The sequence below is a fragment of the Capra hircus genome, chromosome 13, assembly GCF_001704415.2.
Source record: "Capra hircus breed San Clemente chromosome 13, ASM170441v1, whole genome shotgun sequence".
In the NCBI taxonomy this organism is placed as follows: domain Eukaryota; kingdom Metazoa; phylum Chordata; class Mammalia; order Artiodactyla; family Bovidae; genus Capra; species Capra hircus.
Window position 1 is genome coordinate 386364 of NC_030820.1, and position 23881 is coordinate 410244.

At 40.6% G+C, this 23881-nt stretch overlaps 1 protein-coding gene across 1 annotated transcript in view; it reads right to left on the minus strand.

Annotated features, from left to right (window-relative positions):
- Positions 1-23639, minus strand: part of TMX4 (thioredoxin related transmembrane protein 4) — a 70348-nt gene extending 46709 nt beyond the window's left edge. The window contains exons 1-2 of the mRNA XM_005687805.3: positions 23312-23639; positions 4258-4373 (exon numbers count right to left, since the gene is read on the minus strand). Coding sequence (XP_005687862.3) covers positions 4258-4373; positions 23312-23490 — 295 coding nt within the window. The 5' untranslated portion in view covers positions 23491-23639. The remainder of the gene's footprint in view (positions 1-4257; positions 4374-23311) is intronic.

Sequence of the window (23881 nt, forward strand, 5' to 3'; positions counted from 1 at the left end):
TGTCCCGGAGGTTTGCCCATGAGTCAGCACCACATAAGACACTCTCTCTTCATTCGGCTTCCAGGACTGCTACTTCTCTATCTCCTTCCTACCTCACTAGCCTCTCTTTTTCAACTTTTCTCCTTTCAGCTTCTAAATGTTAAGAGTACCCCAACTCTCAATTCTGAAATCACTGCTCTGCACATATTCCCTGGTGTTGGTGTTTAGTCACTCAGTTGTGTCCAACTCTTTGCAATCCTACGGACTGTAGACCACCAGGCTGCTATGTTCATGGGATTTCCCAAGCAAGAATACTGGAGTGGGTTGCCATTTCCTTCTCCAGGGCCTCTTTCCGACCCAGTGATCAAACTCGAGTTTCCTTCTTTACCACTGAGCCACCAGGGAAGCACACATTCCTTAGGTAATCTCAATTTGTCCCTTTGCTTAAAATACCATCTACCCGATAATTCTTAAATGTCTTTCTCTAGCTCATCTCTATTTGGATTTCTACTAAACATCTCAAAGCTAAACCCTGTTCCAAACCTGATCCTCTTTTAGTCTCTTCCATCTTCACTCTTTTCACAAGTGTTGCAACCAGTCTATCAGGAAATCCTTCTGGGTATTCCAGCCAAATGCATATTTTCAATCCACCCACTTAACACTGCTGCTTCCATCCAAGCCCTTATCCCTCCACCCTAGGCTACTGAACTGACCTCTGAACTTTTCTTCTAGCTTATACGTCTGACCTCTTACAGACAAATTTTCACATAGCAGCCAAATGAATACTTCTAAAAACATGAATCAAATCATGTAACTCCCCCACAAAAAACCTTCCAGTTAGCTTCCTTTCTATCATACTTGATATTAAACCTAAACACTTTACCATGGCCAACAAGAGCCTACACGATCTGGTCTCTAGCACCTCTCCAGTCCCATTTGTCTCAAGGACCCCACTGGCTATATTGTTTCTCAGATAAGCCAAGTACCCCCACCTGCACACACTGTTTGCTCCATCTGGAATGCTCCTCTCCTAAACCTCATTGAAATTCATTTCCTTAATCTGTCAAGACCTACAGTTAAAAAGTCCTTCCCTGGACATCCTATTAAAACAGTGGCTCCCATCATTTTTTACATTTTTACCTTGCTTTCTTTTTCATTACAGCCCTTACCACCCCCAGACATTATTTCCCATTTTACTTTTCTGACTGTTTATCCCCTTCACTAGAATGTAAACTCAATGCAGAACCACGTTTTTTCTTCTTATTCATTTGCATCTTTATTTACCTGCATCATTGATCTTATCACTGGTATACAGAACAGGGCCTGGTGCATGATACCAACTCAAAAATTTGTTGAAGAAACACATTATTTCTAAACTCTATTAAAATATTATTTCAAAGCATTACATTTGTAATTTAAAGTACAATTACAAGCATAAAATAATATAATCTAAAGTGAAATATTATCTAGGCTACACAGTCATGTGTGTGAATTTTTTATCCTAATTTTTTTAAATCAATTACAGATTCAGTAGCTACCATTTAAAAAAATTCTAGAGTTTCTACTTTAAAAATCCTAAGACATAAAACAACCACATTTTGATTTTTTTGGTCTTTATATCTTCCCTGTTTTCATGGAACACTAGACCAGTGACTTTTTTCCTTCTCCAAAGATGCATCATATTTATATTAATACTATGAGTCAATGATGAATTTGCTTTTAAAATATTTTGTCATAGTCAATTTCTCTTCTTTCATTATACATTTAATCCATTCACAAGGGAAAAATAGCTGTAAGTCTGCATTTTAGAAGGAAAGACTATATTTATTAATAATTACATTTTAGAACTATGAATTCATCACAAAACTGTTTAATTTGTTTAATTCAAACTATGCTGTGAATTTCCAGCAGGTAACCCAAAAGGCTGAAATGAGAATATGCCAGATGCTGCATTTCTAAGAAACTCATCATAAAATGGGTCTGGTATTCACAAATTAACAAGACTTACACCTGACTTCACTGGACTCAAACTTTTAAAAACACAAAAACAAGTTTACAGCAGATATGTAATTGTAATGATTTGATCTCCAAATATAAAAACTCATTAAAATAGCAGAAAGTCAAAGTGAAAGTCGCGTCCATTTCTTTGCGACCCCATAGATTATACAGTTCATGGATTTCTCCAGGCCAGAATACTGAAGTGGGTAGCCTTTCCCTTCTCCAGGGGATCTTCCCAACTGAGGGATCGAACCCAGGTCTCCCTCATTGTGGGCTGATTCTTTATCAGCTGAGTCACAAGGGAAGCCCAAGAATACTGGAGTGGGTAGCCTTTCCCTTCCCCAGTGGATCTTCTTGACCCAGGAACGGAACGGGGGGGATTCTTTACCAACTGAGCTATTAGGGAAGCCCATATAATAGCCCAAATCATCAACTAATAATGAAAACTGTTAGAGAAGGCAATGGCAACCCACTCCAGTTCTCTTGCCTAGAAAATCCCATGGGTGGAGGAGCCTGGAAGGCTGCAGTCCATGGGGTCACTAAGAGTTGGATGCGACTGAGCGACTTCACTTTCACTTTTCACTTTCATGCAATGGAGAAGGAAATGGCAACCCACTCCAGTATTTTTGCCTGGAGAATCCCAGGGGTGGAGGAGCCTGGTGGGCTGCCATCTATGGGGTTGCGCAGAGTCAGACACAATTGAAGCGACTTAGCAGCAGCAGCAGCAGTCCCTCAGTTGTGGCCGACTGTTTCCAAACCCATGAACTATAGCCTGCCAAGCTAATTTATCTAAGGAATTCTCCAGACAAGAATACTGGAATGAGTAGCCATTCCCTCCTCCAGGGGATCTTCCTGGTCCAGGGATCAAACCCGTGTCTCCTGCCTTGCAGGCAGATTATTTACTGTCTGAGCCACCAGGGAAGCCCAAAAATGGTAATTGTCCATCTCTAAATAGCAGATAGGCATTAGTGGTTTTGGCTTAAATGCTTAAAAATGTGGAGGCTTAAGGACTCACAGCTTGTAACAGAAATCTCTCTCCATGTGTTTGTCAACACATAGATATTAAATGACACCATTCATTTTGTTGTCCATGTAACTGGTAATTCATTATTTTGTGATTGTTAGACTCACAGCTATTACAGAGAAGGAAGAGCTATATTTCCACATCTACTATCTTTTTCTTTCCTGTGAAAGGATACAACAGGTAGAAATTAAATGTAGATAGGAAAAAAATTACTTATACAGTTTGAAAATTGTCAAATTTGAGATTTAAATCATAAAAACCCAACTTTTCTTAATTTACATATATTACATAGTTATTTTTAAACAATAAATACAAATTTATGGTATCTTTTCAGAATTCAAGTCTCTATCTCCCTCTTGAAAAATTGTATCACTATAATTTTTTCATTATTATTCATTTCCATTATTCATTATTTCATTATCATTTAATTTTCATCATTAACAACTAATGAATGTAGTTGGTGAAAGAATTAGAAATTTACCATTCTGGAACTCTTAATAAAACATCTTGTTCAAGTAAGGTCATCACAGATCTTAAAACCCCAAAGTATCGCCCCATAGATTACCTGCAAGCTATAAAGTGTGGCCTTTCTTTATAATTGAGATGTGTAGTGTCATCACCTTAACCAAGTGCTCAAACTCAGCACCACTAATAGTGACAGTACATGTCTTCTGATGGGATACAATATAAAGTCACAGCATCACTCCTCTGTAAGTGTTTAACTCAAATCATCCCTTTAGATAGAAGTTCAAGTTTACAGAATATGCAGAAAATATAAGAGCAAGTTAAATGTCACCATAAAGAAACATCTAGGAAAATCCCTAGCTTGTTCTCTTCAAAATAACAACGGCATGGAAAAAACGGAGTATTCTAGATTGATAGAGACTAAAAACATTTAACAACGAAATGTAACTGGTGAACCTTGTCTGGATCCTGGTTTAGAAAACTATAAAAAGACATGGAAAATAATTAAGGACACATTAATATGCTGAAGTATTGAAGGGTGAAGTCTCACGATGTTTGTAACTTATATTCAAACGACTTACCAAAAAAAAATCATAAAAATATATACACACATCTGTATGTGTAAATATGAATACACAAACAGATACTTACATGCAAAAATATTACTTGTTGATTTTAGGTAGTCAGTTTATGGTAATCAATATTCCAGTCTTTAAACTTTTCTGCATGTGTGAAAAAATTCAAATTAAAAGCAACAAACTTTTGTATTTAATGTTCAACATTTACAGTACCTGGTTCTTGAATGACATCTACCTTCCCCACACTGATCTGAAGTATTTCACCATTCTTTGCAAATGTCTCCCATTCTGAATCAGTCTGCTGACAGGATGGACACCAAGGGGCATAACTATAAAAGAATAATAGCTATTCAATATACATAAAACATCAATAAAGCAAAATAGAGAAATAGAGTATTTAAACTGACAAAATAAATTCTTAACTAAAAGAAGGCACAAAAGCAAATTTTTCCCAAGTTACTTGATACAGAAGTATATTTCCCCCCTAGAATTTAATTTTATGAATATCAACTTCCTAGGGAAAAATTCACCAAGTTTTAAGATTTTTCACAATTATTATACACATAAAATACTTTATTTCAATGTTATTGCTATAATCAACAAAAATTTTATCACTTTACAGATACTTTTTGATATTCGAGGGTGAACATTGTTTTGAAAGTGCTACTAAAGAAGGATAATTAGAACTGGACATGGAACAACAGACTGGTTGCAAATAGGAAAAGGAGTACGTCAAGGCTGTGCATTGTCACCCTGTTTATTTAACTTATATGCAGAGTACATCATGAGAAACACTGGACTGGAAGAAACACAAGCTGGAATCAAGATTGCCAGGAGAAATATCACTAACCTCAGATATGCAGATAACACCACCCTTATGGCAGGAAGTGAAGAGGAACTAAAAAGCCTCTTGAAGAAAGTGAAAGAGGAGAGTGAAAAAGTTGGCTTAAAGCTCAACATTCAGAAAACGAAGATCATGGCATCCGGTCCCATCATTTCATGGGAAATAGATGGGGAAACAGTGGAAAGTGTCAGACTTTATTTTTTGGGGCTCCAAAATCACTGCAGATGGTGACTGCAGCCATGAAATTAAAAGATGCTTACTCCTTGGAAGCAAAATTATGACCAACCTAGATAGCATATTCAAAAGCAGAGATATTACTTTTCTGATTCAGGTCCACCTAGTCAAGGCTATGGTTTTTTCAGTAGTCATGTATGTATGTGAGAGTGGGACTGTGAAGAAGGCTGAGCGCCGAAGAATTGATGCGTTTGAACTGTGGTGTTGGAGAAGACTCTTGAGAGTCCCTTGGACTGCAAGGAGATCCAACCAGTCCATTCTGAAGGAGATCAGCCCTGGGTGTTCTTTGGAGGGAATGATGCTAAAGCTGAAACTCCAGTACTTTGGCCACCTCATGCGAAGAGTTGACTCATTGGAAAAGACTCTGATGCTGGGAGGGATTGGGGGCAGGAGGAGAAGGGGATGACAGAGGATAAGATGGCTGGATCGCATCACCGACTCGATGGACGTGAGTCTGAGTGAACTCCGGGAGTTGGTGATGGACAGGGAAGCCTGGTGTGCTGCGATTCATGGGGTCGCAAAGAGTCGGATACGACTGAGTGACTGAACCGAACTGAACCATAAACTAGCTAAACCAGTTTCAAATCCATCAAAGCATAAATGTGATGAGCAAAGACCAGAAGACTTGTTGCTAGTTGGTCCCCAGAATGTGAGTCACTTCCAAAGCTCTGTGACAGTTCTGAAAAGCATTTTGAGAAAGAAAGTATAAGCTATAGCTAAATCAACTCTGATACTAAAGAGTTAGAGAAATACATGTCTTTAATTAGAACTCTGCTATTTACATTTATTTTTTTCATTCAATAAACATGAACCGAGCACCACCTTAGAAGCTGAGGCTACAACTCTGGAGAAGACTAATGCATCTCCTTTCCTTATGGATTTTACAGCCCAAGGAGGTCATTAGAATCCCAGAGGCAAATGTGAGTACAGAAAAGATGCTGTAGAGACCCTCAGAAGCTGGGTGATTTCAGAAGAGTCCAAAGAAAAAGAACATCTGTGCTAAAGTAGGAGTTAGCAGCCAGAGAGGGATCAAGAATGTCCTCATCTAAGCAGAGTAAACAATATACGTGAAAGTGCAGACAAATGAGCATTTTAGAGTTGTGTAAGGGGTCAGCACTCTATTTGAAGCTCTCTGGTTAGCCCTAAGGAGGTAAGAGAATTATGATCAGATTTACATTTTGTAAAAATCACCCAGCAGTTCTGTGGATAATGGATCAGGGAAGAATAAGATGGAAGCAAAGAGAAGAGGTAGAAGGCCAGCCCTGCCTATTTCCATCTTTAAAAAAAGACCAGTAGAGCCAAGTCCAAGATCATTCTAAGTCACTAATCATGCTATTACAGTTCACTGTCCAAGCCCTTGTGTTTATGCGACAGGGACCAGAGAACATAGTCCCAAGAACAATCTGCCGACAGGACATCTTTGAACGTGGATTTTTCTATAAGCACTTTTATCCCTACATTTCCAAGGCAAAATACATCCTGGCATACAGTCAGTGCTCAATAAATGTTTACAGAATAAGCAAATGAGCCAACTTTAAAGAAAGTTATATTCTTCACCTGAGAAACTTTGTTATTTTCTAAATATCCAAATGGCAGACTAGATTGGGGTAAACAACTGGTAAACTCTAGGTGATAATTCTCTTGGTGGTAAAACCATGACCACTAAAACTCTTTGTATCAGGTAGCTTTTGGTCTAAACTGCTGTGTAACAAATTGCTCACATATCCCATAGCCTGCAATAGTAACATGTCTTTCTCTCGGTCACAGAGTGGCCGAAGTGCTGAAGTGGCTTTAAGTCAGGCTGTGGGTTAATAGATCTTGGCTTCAGAGTATGGGGTTAGGTTTGGATCTGTTCTGTTTATTTCTTCTTTCTTTGACTAGCAGCTACTCTGGCATTTTCTTCTGATGGTGCATCAATCAAGCGCACCAGACTGCAAAGGCAAGCCAGACTGCAAAGGCAAACCAGACTGCAAAGTACATAGAAACCTCTGTTTGTGTCTTGTCATCCTGCCCAAAGCAGGTCGTGTGGTCAGATCCAACATTAACGGTGCACGGAAATATACTGTATCCATATCAGAAAAAAGAAAACTATAAATGTACAGGGGAAAGGGCATGGATGTATAATTTTTATGCAGAGATAGCATGAAGAAGCATGAGGCATGGTTTAGTCCACCATACTCTGTTAGGTTCTGTAGGTCCATCCATCCATTCATCCGTCCGTCTGTCCTCCCTCCTTCTCTTTCTTTCTTTTTTTTGTGGTAAAATATATATAAATCTGGACTTCCTGGGTAGCTCAACTTTTAAGAAACCCACCTGCAATGCAGGAGACCCCAACTCGATTCCTGGGTTGGAAAGTTCCCCTGGAGAAGGGATAGGCTACCCACTCCTGTATTCTTGGGCTTCCCTGGTGGCTCAGCCGGTAAAGAATCCGCCTGCCATGCGGGAGACCTGGGTTCCATCCCTGGGTTGGGAAGATCCCTTGGAGGAGGGCATGGCAATCCACTCCAGTATTCTTGCCTGGAGAGAGGAGCCTGATGGGCTACAGTCCACAGGGTCGCAAAGAGTCAGACACAACTGAGCAGCTAAGCACAGCACAACACATACATAAATCCATAGTTCTTTATGTGGCATTAACGACATTCATGTTTTTGTGAAGCCATCACTATCACCCAGAACTTTTCATCTTCCCCAAGTGAAAGTCTGTGCCCATTAAACACCAACACCCCATTTCTTCTTCCCCCCAGCCGCTATCAACTTCCCTTCTATATAATGTCTGTATGAATTTGATAATTCTAGGAACCTCAAGTAAGTAAAATCACCTAATATTTGTTATTTTGTGACTTGGCATAATGTCTTCAAGATTCATTCATGTGCTAGCATGTGTCAAATTTTCCTTTCTTTTTAGGGCTGAATAATACACATATACCATATTTTGTTTATCTAATCATCTTTCAGTGGATAGTTGGATTAATTTCATTTTTCTGATTCTCTGTCACTGATTTTCCATTTTTCCCTATGGCTGGAGTCATCTGACTTTGTCTAATAATCCTTTCCACTCCAGAACCTGTGTTCATTCTTGTTCATTCATTAATTCAACAAATATTAACCGCCAGTACGTGCCAGCAGTTTTCCTCAAGCATCCTAAAATTTCTCAATAGACAGAGTTGTGTTCTCCTTTTTGGTAGCCAATAGTTACATGTGGCTATTTAAATATAAATCAAAGTGAAACAAAATTTTTAAATGTGCTTCTTCACTTGCAGTAGCTGTCTTTCAAAGGATTAATAGCCATATGTGGTTAGTGACTACTATATTGAATGATGCAGATATAAAACAGCTCTCTCCTTCTGGAAACTTTTTCTTCTAAACCACAGACCTGTCAAAGTCACCTTCTGAGTGCAAGGTGGCCATATTTTATTTGTCCAGATCTGAGCAACCAGCTAGCCAGTCAGAGCCCTTCCTCAGCATTTCTGAAAGTAAACTGAGCAAATAATTTAGATTTCCCTAGGTCAGTGATGGAGAAGGCAATGGTACCCCACTCCAGTACTCTTGCCTGGAAAATCCCATGGACGTAGGAGCCTGGTAGGCTGCAGTCCATGGGGTCGCTGAGAGTTGGACACGACTCAGTGACTTCACTTTCACTTTTCACTTTCATACATTGGAGAAGGAAATGGCAACCCACTCCAGTGTTCTTGCCAGGAGAATCCCAGGGACAGCGGAGCCTCGTGGGCTGCCGTCTATGGGGTCGAGCAGAGTCGGACACAACTGAAGCGACAGCAGTAGCAGCCGGGTAAAAAGGAACATTTTATTATTAAGTCCATTTCAAGAGGCATTTCAATATTTTGGATAAGAATTCTGCTGGAGGAATCAGAAAGACCAACTACAAATTAAGCATGTGACTTTGAGCAAGTTAATAATCCCTCCATGCCTCAGCTTTCTCAAATGTTAAATGAGATCGTAACAGCAGCTACCTTAGAAGGTTATTGAGAGATTAGATGATGCATGTAAAGCAAACACATATGAAGAAAATCAGTAGAGTAAGTGACATCTGTAATAAACAGTTTGGTTTCAGAGACATTTTTATGGTGCATTAGCAAGCTCATCTGAACCTTACAATAAAAGGAGAAAGAGAAAAACAATAGAATGGGAAGGACTACAGATCTCGTCAAGAAAGTTGAGACACCAACAGAACATTTCATGTAAAAATGGGCACAATAAAGGACAGAAATGGTATGGACCTAACAAAAATAGAAGATATTAAGAAGAGGTGGCAAGAATACACAGAAGAACTGTACAAAAAAGATCTTCATGACCCAGATAACTATGATGTTGTGATCGCTCACCTAGAGCCAAACATCCTAGAATGTGAAGTCAACTGGGATTTAGGAAGCATCAGTACAAACAAAGTTAGTGAAGGTGACAGAATTCCAGTTGAGCTATTTCAAATCCTGAAAAATAATGTGGTGAAAGTGCTGAACTCAATATGCCAGCAAATTTGGAAAACTCAGCAGTGGCCACAGGACTGGAAAAGGTCAGTTTTCATTCCAATCCCAAAGAAAGTCAATGCCAAAGAATGCTTAAACTACCACACAATTGCACTCATCTCACACGCTAGTAAAGTAATGCTTGAAATTCTCCAAGCCAGGCTTCAACAGTACATGAACCGTGAACTTCCAGATGTTCAAGCTGGATTTAGAAAATGCAGAGGGACCAGAGATTAAATTGCCAACATCTGCTAGGTCATCGAAAAAGCAAGAGAGTTCCAGAAAAACATCTACTTCTGCTTTATTAATTACACCAAAGCCTTTGACTGTGTAGATCACAACAAACTATGGAAAATTCTGAAAGGGATGGGAATACCAGACCACCTTACCTGCCTCCTGAGAAATCTGTATGGAGGTCAAGAAGCAACAGTTAGAACCAGACATGGAACAACAGACTGGTTCCAAATCAGGAAAGGAGTACGTTAAGGCTGTATATTGTCACCCTGCTTGTTTAACTGATATACAGAGTACATCATGCGAACTGCCAGGCTGGATGAAGCACAAGCTGGAATCAAGATTGCCAGAAGAAATATCAATAACTTTAGATACACAGATGATACCACCCTTATGACAGAAAGCAAAGAAATAAAGAGCCTCTTGATAAAAGTGAAAGAGATGAGGGAAAAAGCTGACTGAAAACTCAACATTCAAAAAACTAAGATCATGTCATCTGGTCTCATCACTTCATGGCAAGTGGATGGGGAAACAATGGAAACAGAGACAGACTTTATTTTGCGGGGCTCCAAAATCACTGTAGTGGCTGCAGACATGAAATTAAAAGATGCTAACTCCATGGAAGAAAAGCTATGACCATCCTAGACAGCATATTAAAAAGCAGAAACAAAGGTCTGTCTAGTCAAAGCTATGGTTTTTCCAGTAGTCATGTAGGGATGTGAGAGTTGGACTATAAAGGCGGCTGAGGGCTGAAGAACTGATGCTTTTCAACTGTGGTGTTGGAGAAGACTCTTGAGAACCCCTTGGACTGCAAGGAAATCCAACCAGTCCATCCTAAAGGAAATCAGTCCTGGGTGTTCATTGGAGGGACTGATATTGAAGTTGAAACTCCAATACTTTGGCCACCTGATGTGAAGGCCTGACTCACTGGAAAAGACCCTGATCCTGGTAAAGTTTGAAGGCAGGAGGAGAAGGGGATGACAGAGGATAAAATGGTTAGATGGCATCACCAACTCGATGTACACGAGTTTGAGCAAGCTCCAGGAGTTGTTGATGGACTCTGAAGCCTGGCATGCTGCAGTCCATGAGGTCGCGAAGAGTCAGACACGAATGAATGACTGAACTCACTGAACCTTACAACCTCACTACTGTAAGGCCACAAGACAGATTCAGAGAGACTTATTGAAGGTCACTAAGACCACACAGAGCAAGAACCCAGATGGAGGTATTCCTGTGATAAAAGTGTTCAAGGAAAATAAGATCCAACAGAGAGACAGACACACAGACAACAGGAATAAGACATACCTGGTGGCTCAGACAGTAAAGAATCTGCCTGCAATGCAGGTGACCCAGGTTTGATTCCTGGGTTGGGAAGATCGCTTGGAGAAGAGAATGACTACCCAGTCCACTACTCTTGCTTGAGAAACTCCACTACAGAGGAGTCTGGCAGGCTACAGTCCATAGGGTCACAGAGTTGGACACGATTGAGCAACTAAGCATATGCATTTATATATATACACATTATATATATATATATATATATGACGTTCTGAAGTACAATTTAATGAATGCTAGACTTTTTTTGCTTTGTTTCCCTAGACCTGTTTTTGCATACAACTCATGGATACCTTTGCTATATCAGTAATCATTAAATGAAACAAATTTCATCATCTAATGAAATCCTAGTGCCTAATCTCCAGATAAATTATTATATAAATCAGGATTTGGGTGAAACTGACCCTCAAATATACAAATACCATTGAGATAATTTTAGATACTCCATTTTCTTTGTAGCTGCTACCCAGTGGTTTGTGGCACTTTAATGCTATTACTTCTTAGATTTAATCAGTTTATTGTGTTGGAATTTCCCAAGGTCATCCATTAACCTAGTGTGTTCTTTGCTAATGGAGTTAAACCATCCCTGAATCTTAGATGAGGTAACTGGTCTACTGTTGTTGCAACTTTTAAAGTTACTAATATTGTTTTGTATCTAAATGACCCCATTTAGAATCTGTTGCTCACTGTTCAGTTGCTAAGTCGTGTCCATCTCTTTGCCACCCTAAAGAGCACGGTGCGGTCTACAGTACACCGAGCTTCCCTGCCCTTCACCATCTCCCGGAGCTGGCTCAAACTCATGTCCACTGAGTCCATGACGCCATCCAACCATCGCATCCTCTGTCGTCCCCTTCTCCTCATGCCCTCAGTCTTCCCCAGCATTAGGGTCTTTTCCAATGAGTCAGTTCTTCACATCAAGTGGCCAAAGTATTGGAGCTTCAACTTCAGCATCAGTCCTTCCAATGAATACTCAGGACTGATTTCCTTTAGAACTGACTGTTTTCATGTCCTTGCAGTCAAAGGGACTCTTAAGAGTCTCCTCTAGTGCAATTTCAAAGCACCAATTCTTTGGTGCTCGGCCTTCTTGATGGTCCAACTGTCAAATTCATACATGACTACTGGAAAAACCATAGCTTTGATTATACAGAACTTTGTTGGCAAAGTGATGTCTCTGCTTTTTAAGCTGCTGTCTAGGTTTGTCATAGCCAAGAGACTTTTAATTTCATGGCCGCAGTCACCATTTGTAGTGATTTTAGAGCCCAAGAAAGTAAAATCTGTCATTGTTTCCTCTTTTCCCTCTTCTATTTGCCATGGAGTGATGGGGTTCAATGCTATTAGCTTTCTGAATGCTGAGTTTAGAATCTACTACAAGATTCTATAAGATTTTATTTTCTTGGGCTCTAAAATCACTGAAGATGGTGACTGCAGCCATGAAATTAAGAGGCTTGCTCCTTGGAAGAAAAGCTATGATGAACCTAGACAGCATATTAAAAAGCAGAGACATTACTTTGCCAACAAAGATGCATCTAGTCAAAGCTATGGTTGTTCCAGTAGTCATGTATGAATGTGATAGTTGGGCCATAAAGAAAGCTGAGCACCAAAGAATTGATGTTTTTGTTTTTTTTTTTTTTTTTTTTTTTTTTTTTTTAGAATTGATGTTTTTGAACTGCGGTGTTGGAGAAGACTCTTGAGACTCCCTAGGACTGCAAGGAGATCCAACCAGTCAATCCTAAAGGAAATCAGTCCTGAATACTCATTAGCAGGACTGATGCTGAAGGTAAAACTCCATTACTTTGGCCACCTGCTGTGAAGACCTGACTCATTTGAAAAGACTCTGATGCTGGGAAAGATTGAAAGCGGGAGGAGAAGGGGATGACAGAGGATGAGATGGTTTGATGGCATCACCAACTCCATGGACTTGAGTTTGAGCAAGCTCTGGGAGTTGGTGATGGACAGGGAAGCCTGGCGTGCTTCAGTCCATGGAGTCGCAAAGAGCTGGACACGACTAAGTGACTGAGTGAGTGAGTGAAGTCGCTCAGTCGTGTCTGACTCTTTGCGTCCCCATGGACTGTAGCCTACCAGGCTCCTCTGTCCATGGGATTTTCCAGGCAATAGTCCTGGATTGGATTGCCATTTCCTTCTCCAGGGGATCTTCCCAACCCAGGGCTCGAACTCAGTTCTCCCTCATTGTAGACAGACGCTTTACCATCTGGGCCACCAGGGAAGTCCCAAGTGACTGAACTGAAGTATAAGTAAAATACCTCCAGGGCCCAGATGAATAAAAAGAAGGAAAAGCACATGATCCTAATGATGTTTCTCTTTTCTCTCCCTCTCCCTCTTCTCCCCTCCCCTCTTCTATGTCTCTTCCTCGTTCCCACCCTCCCTTCCTCTCCCTCATTATGCATAGATAAATGTAATTTGTTTAACGACATACACATGAATAAGACTAATTACAATGGACTGAACACATTTATATTAAAAAACAGCTCATAGTGGCAGTCTTCTAAGAACTATAATAGAGTTGACCTGCTCTAATTTTGTCGTTTACATATAAATTAATCCTTTGATTTAAAAATTTCCAAGAGGAATTAGTACCTTTATAGTCATGGAAACTGTAAAAGAGTATTTTTAAACTTTTTGAAGGTGACAGTGGCTTGTAACATTAGTACACTTCATAAAGACATCTGAAGTAGTCTATTTTCCAGAAAGCAAAATATTGCTAAATCCATGAACTTAGGTGTTAGTCTAGTGTTTTTAACCATTACTGGGAAACAGAATTCAATAGCAAGCTTTTGTCTCTATACTGGTATTCACGTACAAATCACACATGTACATCTGCTACATGTAAGGTGGCTGAAGGCCCTAGTCTCTGACTGCATGAACTCACTGAATTTTGTATGACATTTCATTAAACATACTAGAAAAAATTAAATATATTTTCTAGAAATAACATTTCATGAAAAATAATTTTTATTCCCCAATAATAATCAATTTTTTTGTCTTGACTTAAACTTTACCAGTGTTTCCAAGTACATTCTCGTATCTTATCCTTGCAGACATGAGATGAACCATGACAGATACAGTTAATTTTCACTTAGAACTTACTTTGACCAACATACTCAGAAGAATCTGTAACAATGAAGACAACGTCGGTATACTAGGTTCATCTTTCTATGACTTACTATATAAAACCAAATCACAATGTCAACAAATAATGGCTTAACTACAAGTGCTATTCTTCTTTCTGGAAAATCTGGATAAACTCTTATTACCCAAGAGTTGAAAGTATTATGCTCAATTCTCTTTCTTAGAAGATCATTTCTAAGACATGATATCATAAAATGTAGAGAGAAAAAATAAAAATTGAGAGCTCTGTGAAAACCATGACACCTGCTAGAGAAATTTAATAATTTAACTAGAATTAATACTCCACAAAGGCAACAACTGGTGCCTTGCTTGTACCCTAGAACAGAGCCTGGCACATTCCAGGTCACAACAAATATGTATTATATCAATGAACAAAGGAAAGATGATAGTGAGTATCAAAGATACCAGGAAACCACTGTTTCTTCAGTGATACACTAGCTCTTAATTAAAGATTAAAGTATATTATTTGTTCATTCACTGAGTCAAAAGTATTTACTGAACACCTAGAATATGACAGTTATTAAGATTTTGTAGATAAACAGGAAAAAGAAAAACTCTGTTCCTCTACTTAAAAGCTTATCATCTACAGGAGGAATAAGACAAAAATCAAGTACAAAAACATATAAATTAATTTATGAATTGTGAAATAAGGCCACAATAGATACAAACAAGGCACAGTGAGAGAGAAGTTTTCCTATTGGTTGGGGTACAGGGAAGTTAGGCACCTGTCTGAATGGTGAGGTGTCAGAAATGAGCTCAAAGCAATGCTCTTCATTTGCAGAATTTAGAGAGATGGTAAATCCATAGGTGGGCCTCTGAATCCTTTAGGAAAAAGGCTTCCCCTTACATGGGTGAGGTACTGAGAGCCTAAGCACAAGTCAGCCAGGCTCTGTGCCTTCCCCCAGGTTTCCCCACGGCATAGCTACTCTCCTCTGCTTGTACCGGGGATTGCAAAGCTCAGGCGTACATTCTAGTCCTGGCCATACCCACCACCTATCAAAGATATGGCTTACAGCTTCAACCTTCCCAGTTTTAATTCCTCGGTTAATGAGAATGAGAATAATGGTACTGCACCAGATTACTGTAATGCTCAAATTCTGAGACAGGGCATTCTGAACATGTGATGTGAACAATGTAACTGTTTACTGTGATTGAAATGACAATCATGACAATGGAGATGATGTGGAAACAATCTGAAATCAAATGCTGATACTTCTATGTTAGCCTATAAGCTTCTCTTTTGCATGTTTATCCATAACTGTACCCAGGGCAGTGGTTTCTAACCAGAAGCACTTAGAAGTGTGTATAGGGGATGGACTAAAACTTTGTTGATGTCACATGACTGCTAGGATATCAGGGGATACCAGGGGTACCAAAGGTTTTGCAGTATGTGAGCCATCCTCACATATCAAACAGCTGTGCAGGCCAAAGTGTCAATAGTACCTGGAGAGAATTGCTGAGGAACACTCAACAGAAAGGAAGCACCCATTAAATATTTGCTAAAGAAGTGCTACCTATGCTACTTATCTCCTTCACACACAGTAGACTGACAGTCACCTGAAACTGAGAAATGTAATTCATTCCAAAGTCCCCAACTTTAAATGTGACACATAACAAGCATCTAATGACTGTCTCTTCTACATTCAATCAACAAATCATGACAATCGATGAAACTGCAAGAAATTATAACTATCTAACATGGGTAAGTTAAGGCAACGATGTTCTGACCAAGTATAAGAAGGACACTGGAAAAACAACGGTAAATCCAACTGATCCTAGGGAAATAAATGAGGGTTTCCTCCATCACCAGACTCACTAGTTTCCATTCTGAAACATGAACATAAATTAATCTAACAAAAAGACTGATTTCTCCTCTGGATATCCGTTTAAAGTAAATGGGTCAAAATTAAGCTTTACGGATGTCTATTGATGTCTTTGGGGAAAAAAGCTACCAGAAGAGTATACAAAATTGTATTATACTGCATACTTTCGTACTTCAAAAAAACAAAAGTAGTATTTTCAAGAACTTGTATGATGGGGACGAAGCAAGTGTTTACAAGAGAACACACTGCTCACAGCAAACACCACTTTCCAACAACACGAGAGAAGACTCTACACATGGACATCACCAGATAGTCAACACTGAAATCAGACTGATTACATTCTTTGCAGCCAAAGATGGAGCACTGGTGATGGAATGAAACACCAACACTGCAGAGTGGTTTGAATCTTTATATTTTAACACTTGCTTCTTACAGCTGCTTTATTTTATATCCCTTGCACAACAACCTACAGGGCAAGTTGCCAAACACTATGATTCAGAGACTATACAGTGCGCAGGCGCAGGGCGAGATAACCTTTACCTTGACTTATTTACTGCAGCTAAGACTTTGTTTTGGGGAACTTCCTTATCAACTTAGAATCCGTTTTGTCCCTGGGTCTGTTCCTTTTGAGGAATCAGAGAAACATCCTTGTGTGCAAGAAATGTTCTTTTCCCACAGGAACAAACAGAGGATTCTTAGCTGAACATCTCGTTTGCAAGAATGTTCAGCCCTGGTTGAGAGTCTCGTTTGCAAGCACTTCTCAACCTTCCTTATACCTAGTTCCCTACAATGGAGAAGCTCTATACAGTCAGCAAAAACAAGACCAGTAGCTGACTGTGGCTCAGATCAAGAACTCCTGATTGCCAAATTCAGACTTAAATTGAAGAAAGTAGGGAAAACCACTAGACCATTCAGGTATGACCTACATCAAATTCCTTAGGATTAAACAGTAGAAGTGAGAAACAGATTGAAGGGACTAGAGCTGATAGATAGAGTGCCTGATGAACTATGGACGGAGGTTCGTGACATTGTACAGGACACAGTAATCAAGACCATCCCCATGGAAAAGAAATGCAAAAAAAGCAAAATGGCTCACTGAGGAGGCCTTACAAATAGCTGTGAAAAGAAAAGAAGTGAAAAGCAAAGGAGAAATGAAAAGATATAAGCATCTGAATGCAGAGTTCCAAAGAATAGCAAGGAGAGATAAGAAAGCCTTCCTCAGTGATCAATGCAAAGAAATAGAGGAAAACAACAGAATGGGAAAGACTAGAGATCTCTTCAAGAAAATCAGAGATACCAAGGGAACATTTCATGCAAAGATGGGCTCAATAAAGGACAGAAATGGTATGGACCTAAAAGAAGCAGAAGATATTTAAAAGAGGTGGCAAGAATACATGGAAGAACTGTACAAAAAAGATCTTCACAACCCAGATAATCACGATGGTGTGATTACTCACCTAGAGCCAGACATCCTGGGATGCGAAGTCAAGTGGGCCTTAGAAAGCATCACACAAACAAAGCTAGTGGAGGTGATGGCATTCCAGTTGAGCTGTTTCAAATCCTGAAAGATGAGGTTGTAAAGTGCTGCACTCAATATTCTAGCAAATTTGGAAAACTCAGCAGTGGCCACAGGACTGGAAAAGGCCAGTTTTCATTTCAATCCCAAAGAAAGGCAATGCCAAAGAATGCTCAAACTACCACACAATTGCACTCTTCTCACACGCTAGTAAAGTAATGTTCAAAATTCTCCAAGCCAGGCTTCAGCAATACGTGAACCATGAAATTCCTGATGTTCAAGCTGGTTTTAGAAAAGGCAGAGGAACCAGAGATAAAACTGCCAAGATCCGCTGGCTCATTGAAAAAGCAAGAGAGTTCCAGGAAAACATTTATCTCTGCTTTATTGACTATGCCAAAGCCTTTGACTGTGTGGATCACAATAAACTCTGGAAAATTCTGAAAGACATGGGAATACCAGACCACCTGATCTGCCTCTTGAGAAACCTATATGCAAGTAAGGAAGCAACAGTTAGAACTGGACATGGAACAAGAGACTGGTTCCAAATAGGAAAAGAAGTCAAGGCTGTATATTGTCACCCTGCTTATTTAACTTATATGCAGAGTACATCAAGAAATGCAGGGCTGGAAGAAGCACAAGCTAGAATCAAAACTGCCAGGAGAAATATCAATAACTTCAGATATGCAGATGACACCACCCTTACGGCGGAAAGTGAAGAAGAAATAAAAAGCTTCTTGATTAAAGTGAAAGTAGAGAGTGAAAGATTTGGCTCAAAGCTCAACATTCAGAAAACTAAAAACATGGCATCTGGTCCCATCACTTCATGGGAAACAGATGCTGAAACAGTGGAAACAGAGTCACACTTTATTTTTTGGGCTCCAAAATCACTGCAGATGGTGACTGCAGCCCCGAAATTAAGACACTGACTCCTTGGAAGGCAAGTTATAACCAACCTAGATAGCATATTAAAAAGCAGAGATATTACTTTGCCAACAAAGGTCCGTCTAGTCAAGGCTATGGTTTTTCCAGTGGTCATGTATGGATGTGAGAGTTGGACTGTGAAGAAAGCTGAGCACCGAAGAATTGATTCTTTTGAGCTGTGGTGTTAGAGAAGACTCTTGAGAGTCCCTTGGACTGCAAGGAGATCCAACCAGTCCGTCCTAAAGGAGATCAGTCCTGGGTGCTCATTGGAAGGACTGATGCTAAAGCTGAAACTCCAATACTTTGGCCACCTCATGCAAAGAGTTGACTCATTGGAAAAGACCCTGATGTTGGGAGGAATTGGGGGCAGGAGGAAAAGGGGACGACAGAGGATGAGATGGCTGCATGGCATCACGGGCTTGATGGAAATGAGTTTGAGTGAACTCCGGGAGTTGGTGATGGATAGGGAGGCCTTGTGTGCTGTGATTCATTGGGTTGCAAAGAGTCGGACATGACTGAGCAACTGAACTGAACTGAACAAGGCAAATGAATGGACAATATTATGAAGCAATGGGAATAGAGAAAAGAAAACATCAGAAGGCCATTTCAAGATTAGATAATCATCCCTAACCCAACAAAGAACAAACTCTTCAAAAGAGGTTAAGAGAAAGAAAGCATAGCAAGCCAGTCATAGAGACACGGCAGAAACAGGAGTGAAATGTTAAAAAAGAATATATAAAATTAAATACAAACAGAAAAACTGAATGTACAAAAAGTCCACAGCATTAAAGAAAATGTTAGTATACTGTATTGGTGTTTTTCTTCCTGGCTTACTTTACTCCAGTTTCATCCACCTCATTAGAACTGATTCAGATGTATTCTTTTTAATGGCTGAGTAGTACTCCATTGTGTGTATGTACCACAGCTTTTTTATCCATTCGTCTGCTGATGGACATCTAGGTTGCTTCCATGTGCTGGCTATTATAAACAGTGCTGCAATGAACATTGGGGTATATGTGTCTCCTTCAATCCTGGTTTCCTCGGTGTGTATGCCCAGCAGTGGGATTGCTGGGTCGTATGGCAGTTCTATTTCCAGTTTTTTAAGGAATCTCCACACTGTTCTCCATAGTGGCTGTACTAGTTTGCATTCCCACCAACAGTGTAAGAGGGTTCCCTTTTCTCCACACCCTCTCCAGCATTTATTGCTTGTAGACTTTTGGATTGCAGCCATTCTGACTGGCGTGAAATGGTACCTCACTGTGGTTTTGATTTGCATTTCTCTGATAATGAGTGATGTTGAGCATCTTTTCATGCATTGTTAGCCATCTGTAACACCAATACGGTATACTAACACATATATACGGAATTTAGAAAGATGGTAATGATAATCCTGTATGCAAGACAGCAAAGAGACACAGATGTATAGAACAGTCTTTTGGATTCTGTGGGAGAGGGCGAGGGTGGGATGATTTGGGTGTGAAACGAATCGCCAGACTAGGTTCGATGCATGATACAGGATGCTCGGGGCTGGTGCACTGGGATGACCCAGAGGGATGGTATGGGGAGGGAGGTGGAAGGGGGTTCAGGATGGGGAACATGTGTACACCCATGGCAGATTCATGTTGATGTATGGCAAAACCAATACAATATTGTAAAGTAAAAAAAAAAAAAAAAATTAATGGGAGAATTTTTTAGGTTTTAAAAAAGGTTTCAGAACAGAAATGGTAAATTACAACAAATATAGTTTTAGTTGACATTTTTCTTTAACAGAGAAGTGCGTTTTTAAAAACTGAAAATTCAACTGCAAGGACAGAAAAAATTGAATGTTTGAAAGACAAAGAAAACACAAGAAATTAAATTTTACAATAGGGGTTTTTTGGGTCTTGGAGAAAAAAAAATGCTAAGTTCTTAAAAATAAATTATTGACACTGATCTAACCAGGAATTGTGTTATAGGAGCTTGGTACGAATTGGGACAGAAAAGAAAAAAATTCCCAGAGGAGAGGTAGCATATAAACAAATGAACAAACTGTCATTCAAAGTAATGTTAAAATTTCAATACTGGGTTGGGCCATTCTGAACAAACTTTTTCGCCATCCCAACATTATCAGAAAGCCTCCTAATTTTCTTCTTTAGAGATATTAAATATATCACCAGTGGATACTTAACAATCTCCATTTATTATGACCAGTTCATCTAAACAAAGTGATAACTTATTGGATGTTTGAAAAAATTCCTAGAAATTTATAGTAGGTCTATAATAGTACTGAAGTTAAATTTTATTTTTTAAAGTGTTGAATTTTGTCAAAGGAATATCACAAAGAGCCAAATTTTCTTCAGGATGAGCACATAGATTCTTGAATTTGGATATACATAATGGTTTAAATCCTCTTTCCTTTATAGCCTCACTTTGTATTGACCTATTCTGAAGTGAACTTGATGGAAAGAGAACTTCTAAAAAGATCTCAAGTGTCTATATAGCTTACAAGTGTCATCCTGAATCAGAGCCCAAACATTCTCCATGTCCAGCTCTATCTGTTGTATCTTGACCTGCATACAGATTTCTCAGTAGGCAGGTCAGGTGGTCTGGTATTCCCATCTCTTGAAGAATTTTCCACAGTTTGTTGTAATCCCCATAGTCAAAGGCTTTGGAATAGTCAATAAAGAAAAAGCAGATATACTTCTCAGAAAAGGCATTGGCACCCCACTCCAGTACTTTTGCCTAGAAAATCCCATGGACGGAGGAGCCTGGTAGGCTGCAGTCCATGGGGTCGCTAGAGTCGGGCACAACTGAGTGACTTCACATTCACTTTTCACTTTCATGCATTGGAGAAGGAAATGGCAACCCACTCCAGTGTTCTTGCCTGGAGAATCCCAGGGATGGGGGAGCCTGGTGGGCTGCTGTCTACGGGGTCACACAGAGTCAGACACGACTGAAGCAACTGAGCAGCAGCAGCAGATATATTTCTGGAACTCTCTTGCTTCGATGAACCAACAGATGTTGATCTCTGGTTCCTCAGTCTTTTCTAATCTAGCTTGAACATCAGGAAGTTCATGGTTCACGTACTGTTGCAGCCTGGCTTGGAGAATTTTGAGCATTACTTTGCTAGCATGTGAGATGAGTGCAACTGTGTGGTAGTTTGAACATTCTTTGGCACTGTCTTTCTTTGGGGTTGGAATCCTAAATGCCATTGGACTTTTCCAGTCCAGTGGCCACTGCTTAGTTTTCCAAGTTTGCTGGCATATTGAGTGTAGCACTTTAACAACATCATCTTTTAGGACTTGAAATAGCTCAACTGGAATTCCATCACCTCCACAAGCTTTGTTCTTAGTGATGCTTAAGACCCTCTTGACTTCGCATTCCAGGATGTCTGGTTCTAAGTGAGTGATCACACCATTGTGGTTATCTGGGCCATGAACATCTTTTTTGTATAGTTCTTCTGTGTATTTTTGCCACCTCTTTTTAATATTTTCTGCTTCTGTTAGCTCCACACCTTTTCTGTCCTTTATTGTGACCATTTGTGTATGAAATGTTCCCTTGGTATCTCTAATTTTCTTGAAGAGATCTCTAGTCATTCCCTTTCTACTGTTTTCCTCTTTCTTTGCACTGATCATTGAGGAAGGCTTTCTTATCTCTCCTTGCTATCCTTTGGAACTCTGCATTCTTAAAGGGGTATATCTTTTCTCCTTTGTCTTTCACTACTCTTCACATCTATTTGTAAGGCCTCCTCAGACACCTATTTTGCATCTCTTTTTCTTGGGAATGGGCTTGATCAGTGCTTCCTGTATAATGCCACAAACCTCCATCCATAGTTCTTCAGGTACTGTGGGCAAGAATCCCTAGAAGAACTGGAGTAGCCCTCATAGTCAACAAGAGTCCAAAAGGCAGTACTTGGATGCAATCTCAAAAATAAACAGAATGATCTCTGTTCATTTCCAAGGCAAACCATTCAATGTCACAGTAATCCAAGTCTATGCCCTGACAAGCTGAAGAAGCTGAAGTCAAACGGTTCTACGAACACTTACAAGGCGTTCTAGAACTAACACCCAAAAAAGATCCCCTTTTCATTATAGAGGACTGGAAAATACAAAAGTAGGAAGTCAAGAAATACATGGAGTAACAGGCAGATTTAGCCTTGGAGTACAGAATGAAGCAGAGCAAAGTCTAATACAGTTCTGCCAAGAACGCACTGGTCACAGCAAACACCTTCTTCCAACAACACAAGAGAAGACTCTACATATGGACATCACCAGATGGTCAATACAGAAATCAGATTGCTTATATTCTCTGAAGCCAAAGATAGAGAAGCTCTATACAATCAGCAAAAACAAGACTGGGAGCTGACTGTGGCTCAGATCATGAACTCCTTAGTGCCAAATTCATACCTAAATTGAAGAAAGCAGGGAAAAACCACTAGACAATTCAGGTAGGACCTAAATCCAATCCCTTAGGATTTCTGTTCCCCTTCACCCCCTGGGTAAACCGTTTACCCACCGCGGCCATAAAGCACTTCCTCCCAAAGCAGCGGAGAAGCCAGGCAGGGTGACGACCTGCACCCAGGGGCCCTCATGGGGCAGGCCAGACAGGCCTGCGCGGCAGGGAGGTTGGGCTCAGCCAGGCCAGGCAAGTCCCTGGCCGCGCGGGTCTGAGCCCAGGTCGAGACCATGGGCAGTGCTGGCTTGGGAGCGGCGCCTGCAAGGACCGTGCGGCGGGGTCGGGCAGGTACACTCACAATTTCAGCATCCACTCGCCCTCCATCACCAGCGTCCAGTTGGAAGCTGTCATGGGCCGCACTAGGCTCTGCTCCGGCGGCCGCGCGGCCTGCTCCCGGTCGGCCTCCGCCTCTGCCACCGCCACGACCCAAGCGGCCAGGAACGCCGCGAACAGCGGGCCGCGGCGCCCTCCCGCCATACCGGGACGCGGAGCCGGGCTCTTCCCGGGGCTACGGAGAAGGGCGCGGCAGGCCCGCCGACCCGGCCTTCCCAGGTGGTGCGCCAAAAGGCCTGCCCGGCCCGCTGCGCCGGCGGCAGCCCGCCTCTTACAGGCCCGGGCCACCGAGGCCACGCCCCTTCCGCCTAGACTCGCCGTTGCCCGGGGCGTCGGTTGCCTTGGCAACGGCCGTCCTTCCTTCCAGACGGCAGTGTTGAAGATAAGCTGTGACCCAATGTTGCATAATCAGAGCCTGACAGGCTAGTGCCAAGTAACCACAAGTAACAGGTTGGCGCATGTGGTTTCTTTCTAAAGAGAAAAGTGGCCAGTAATTAAAATATGCATCCTTTACTCAATGATAGCAAAAATAGCA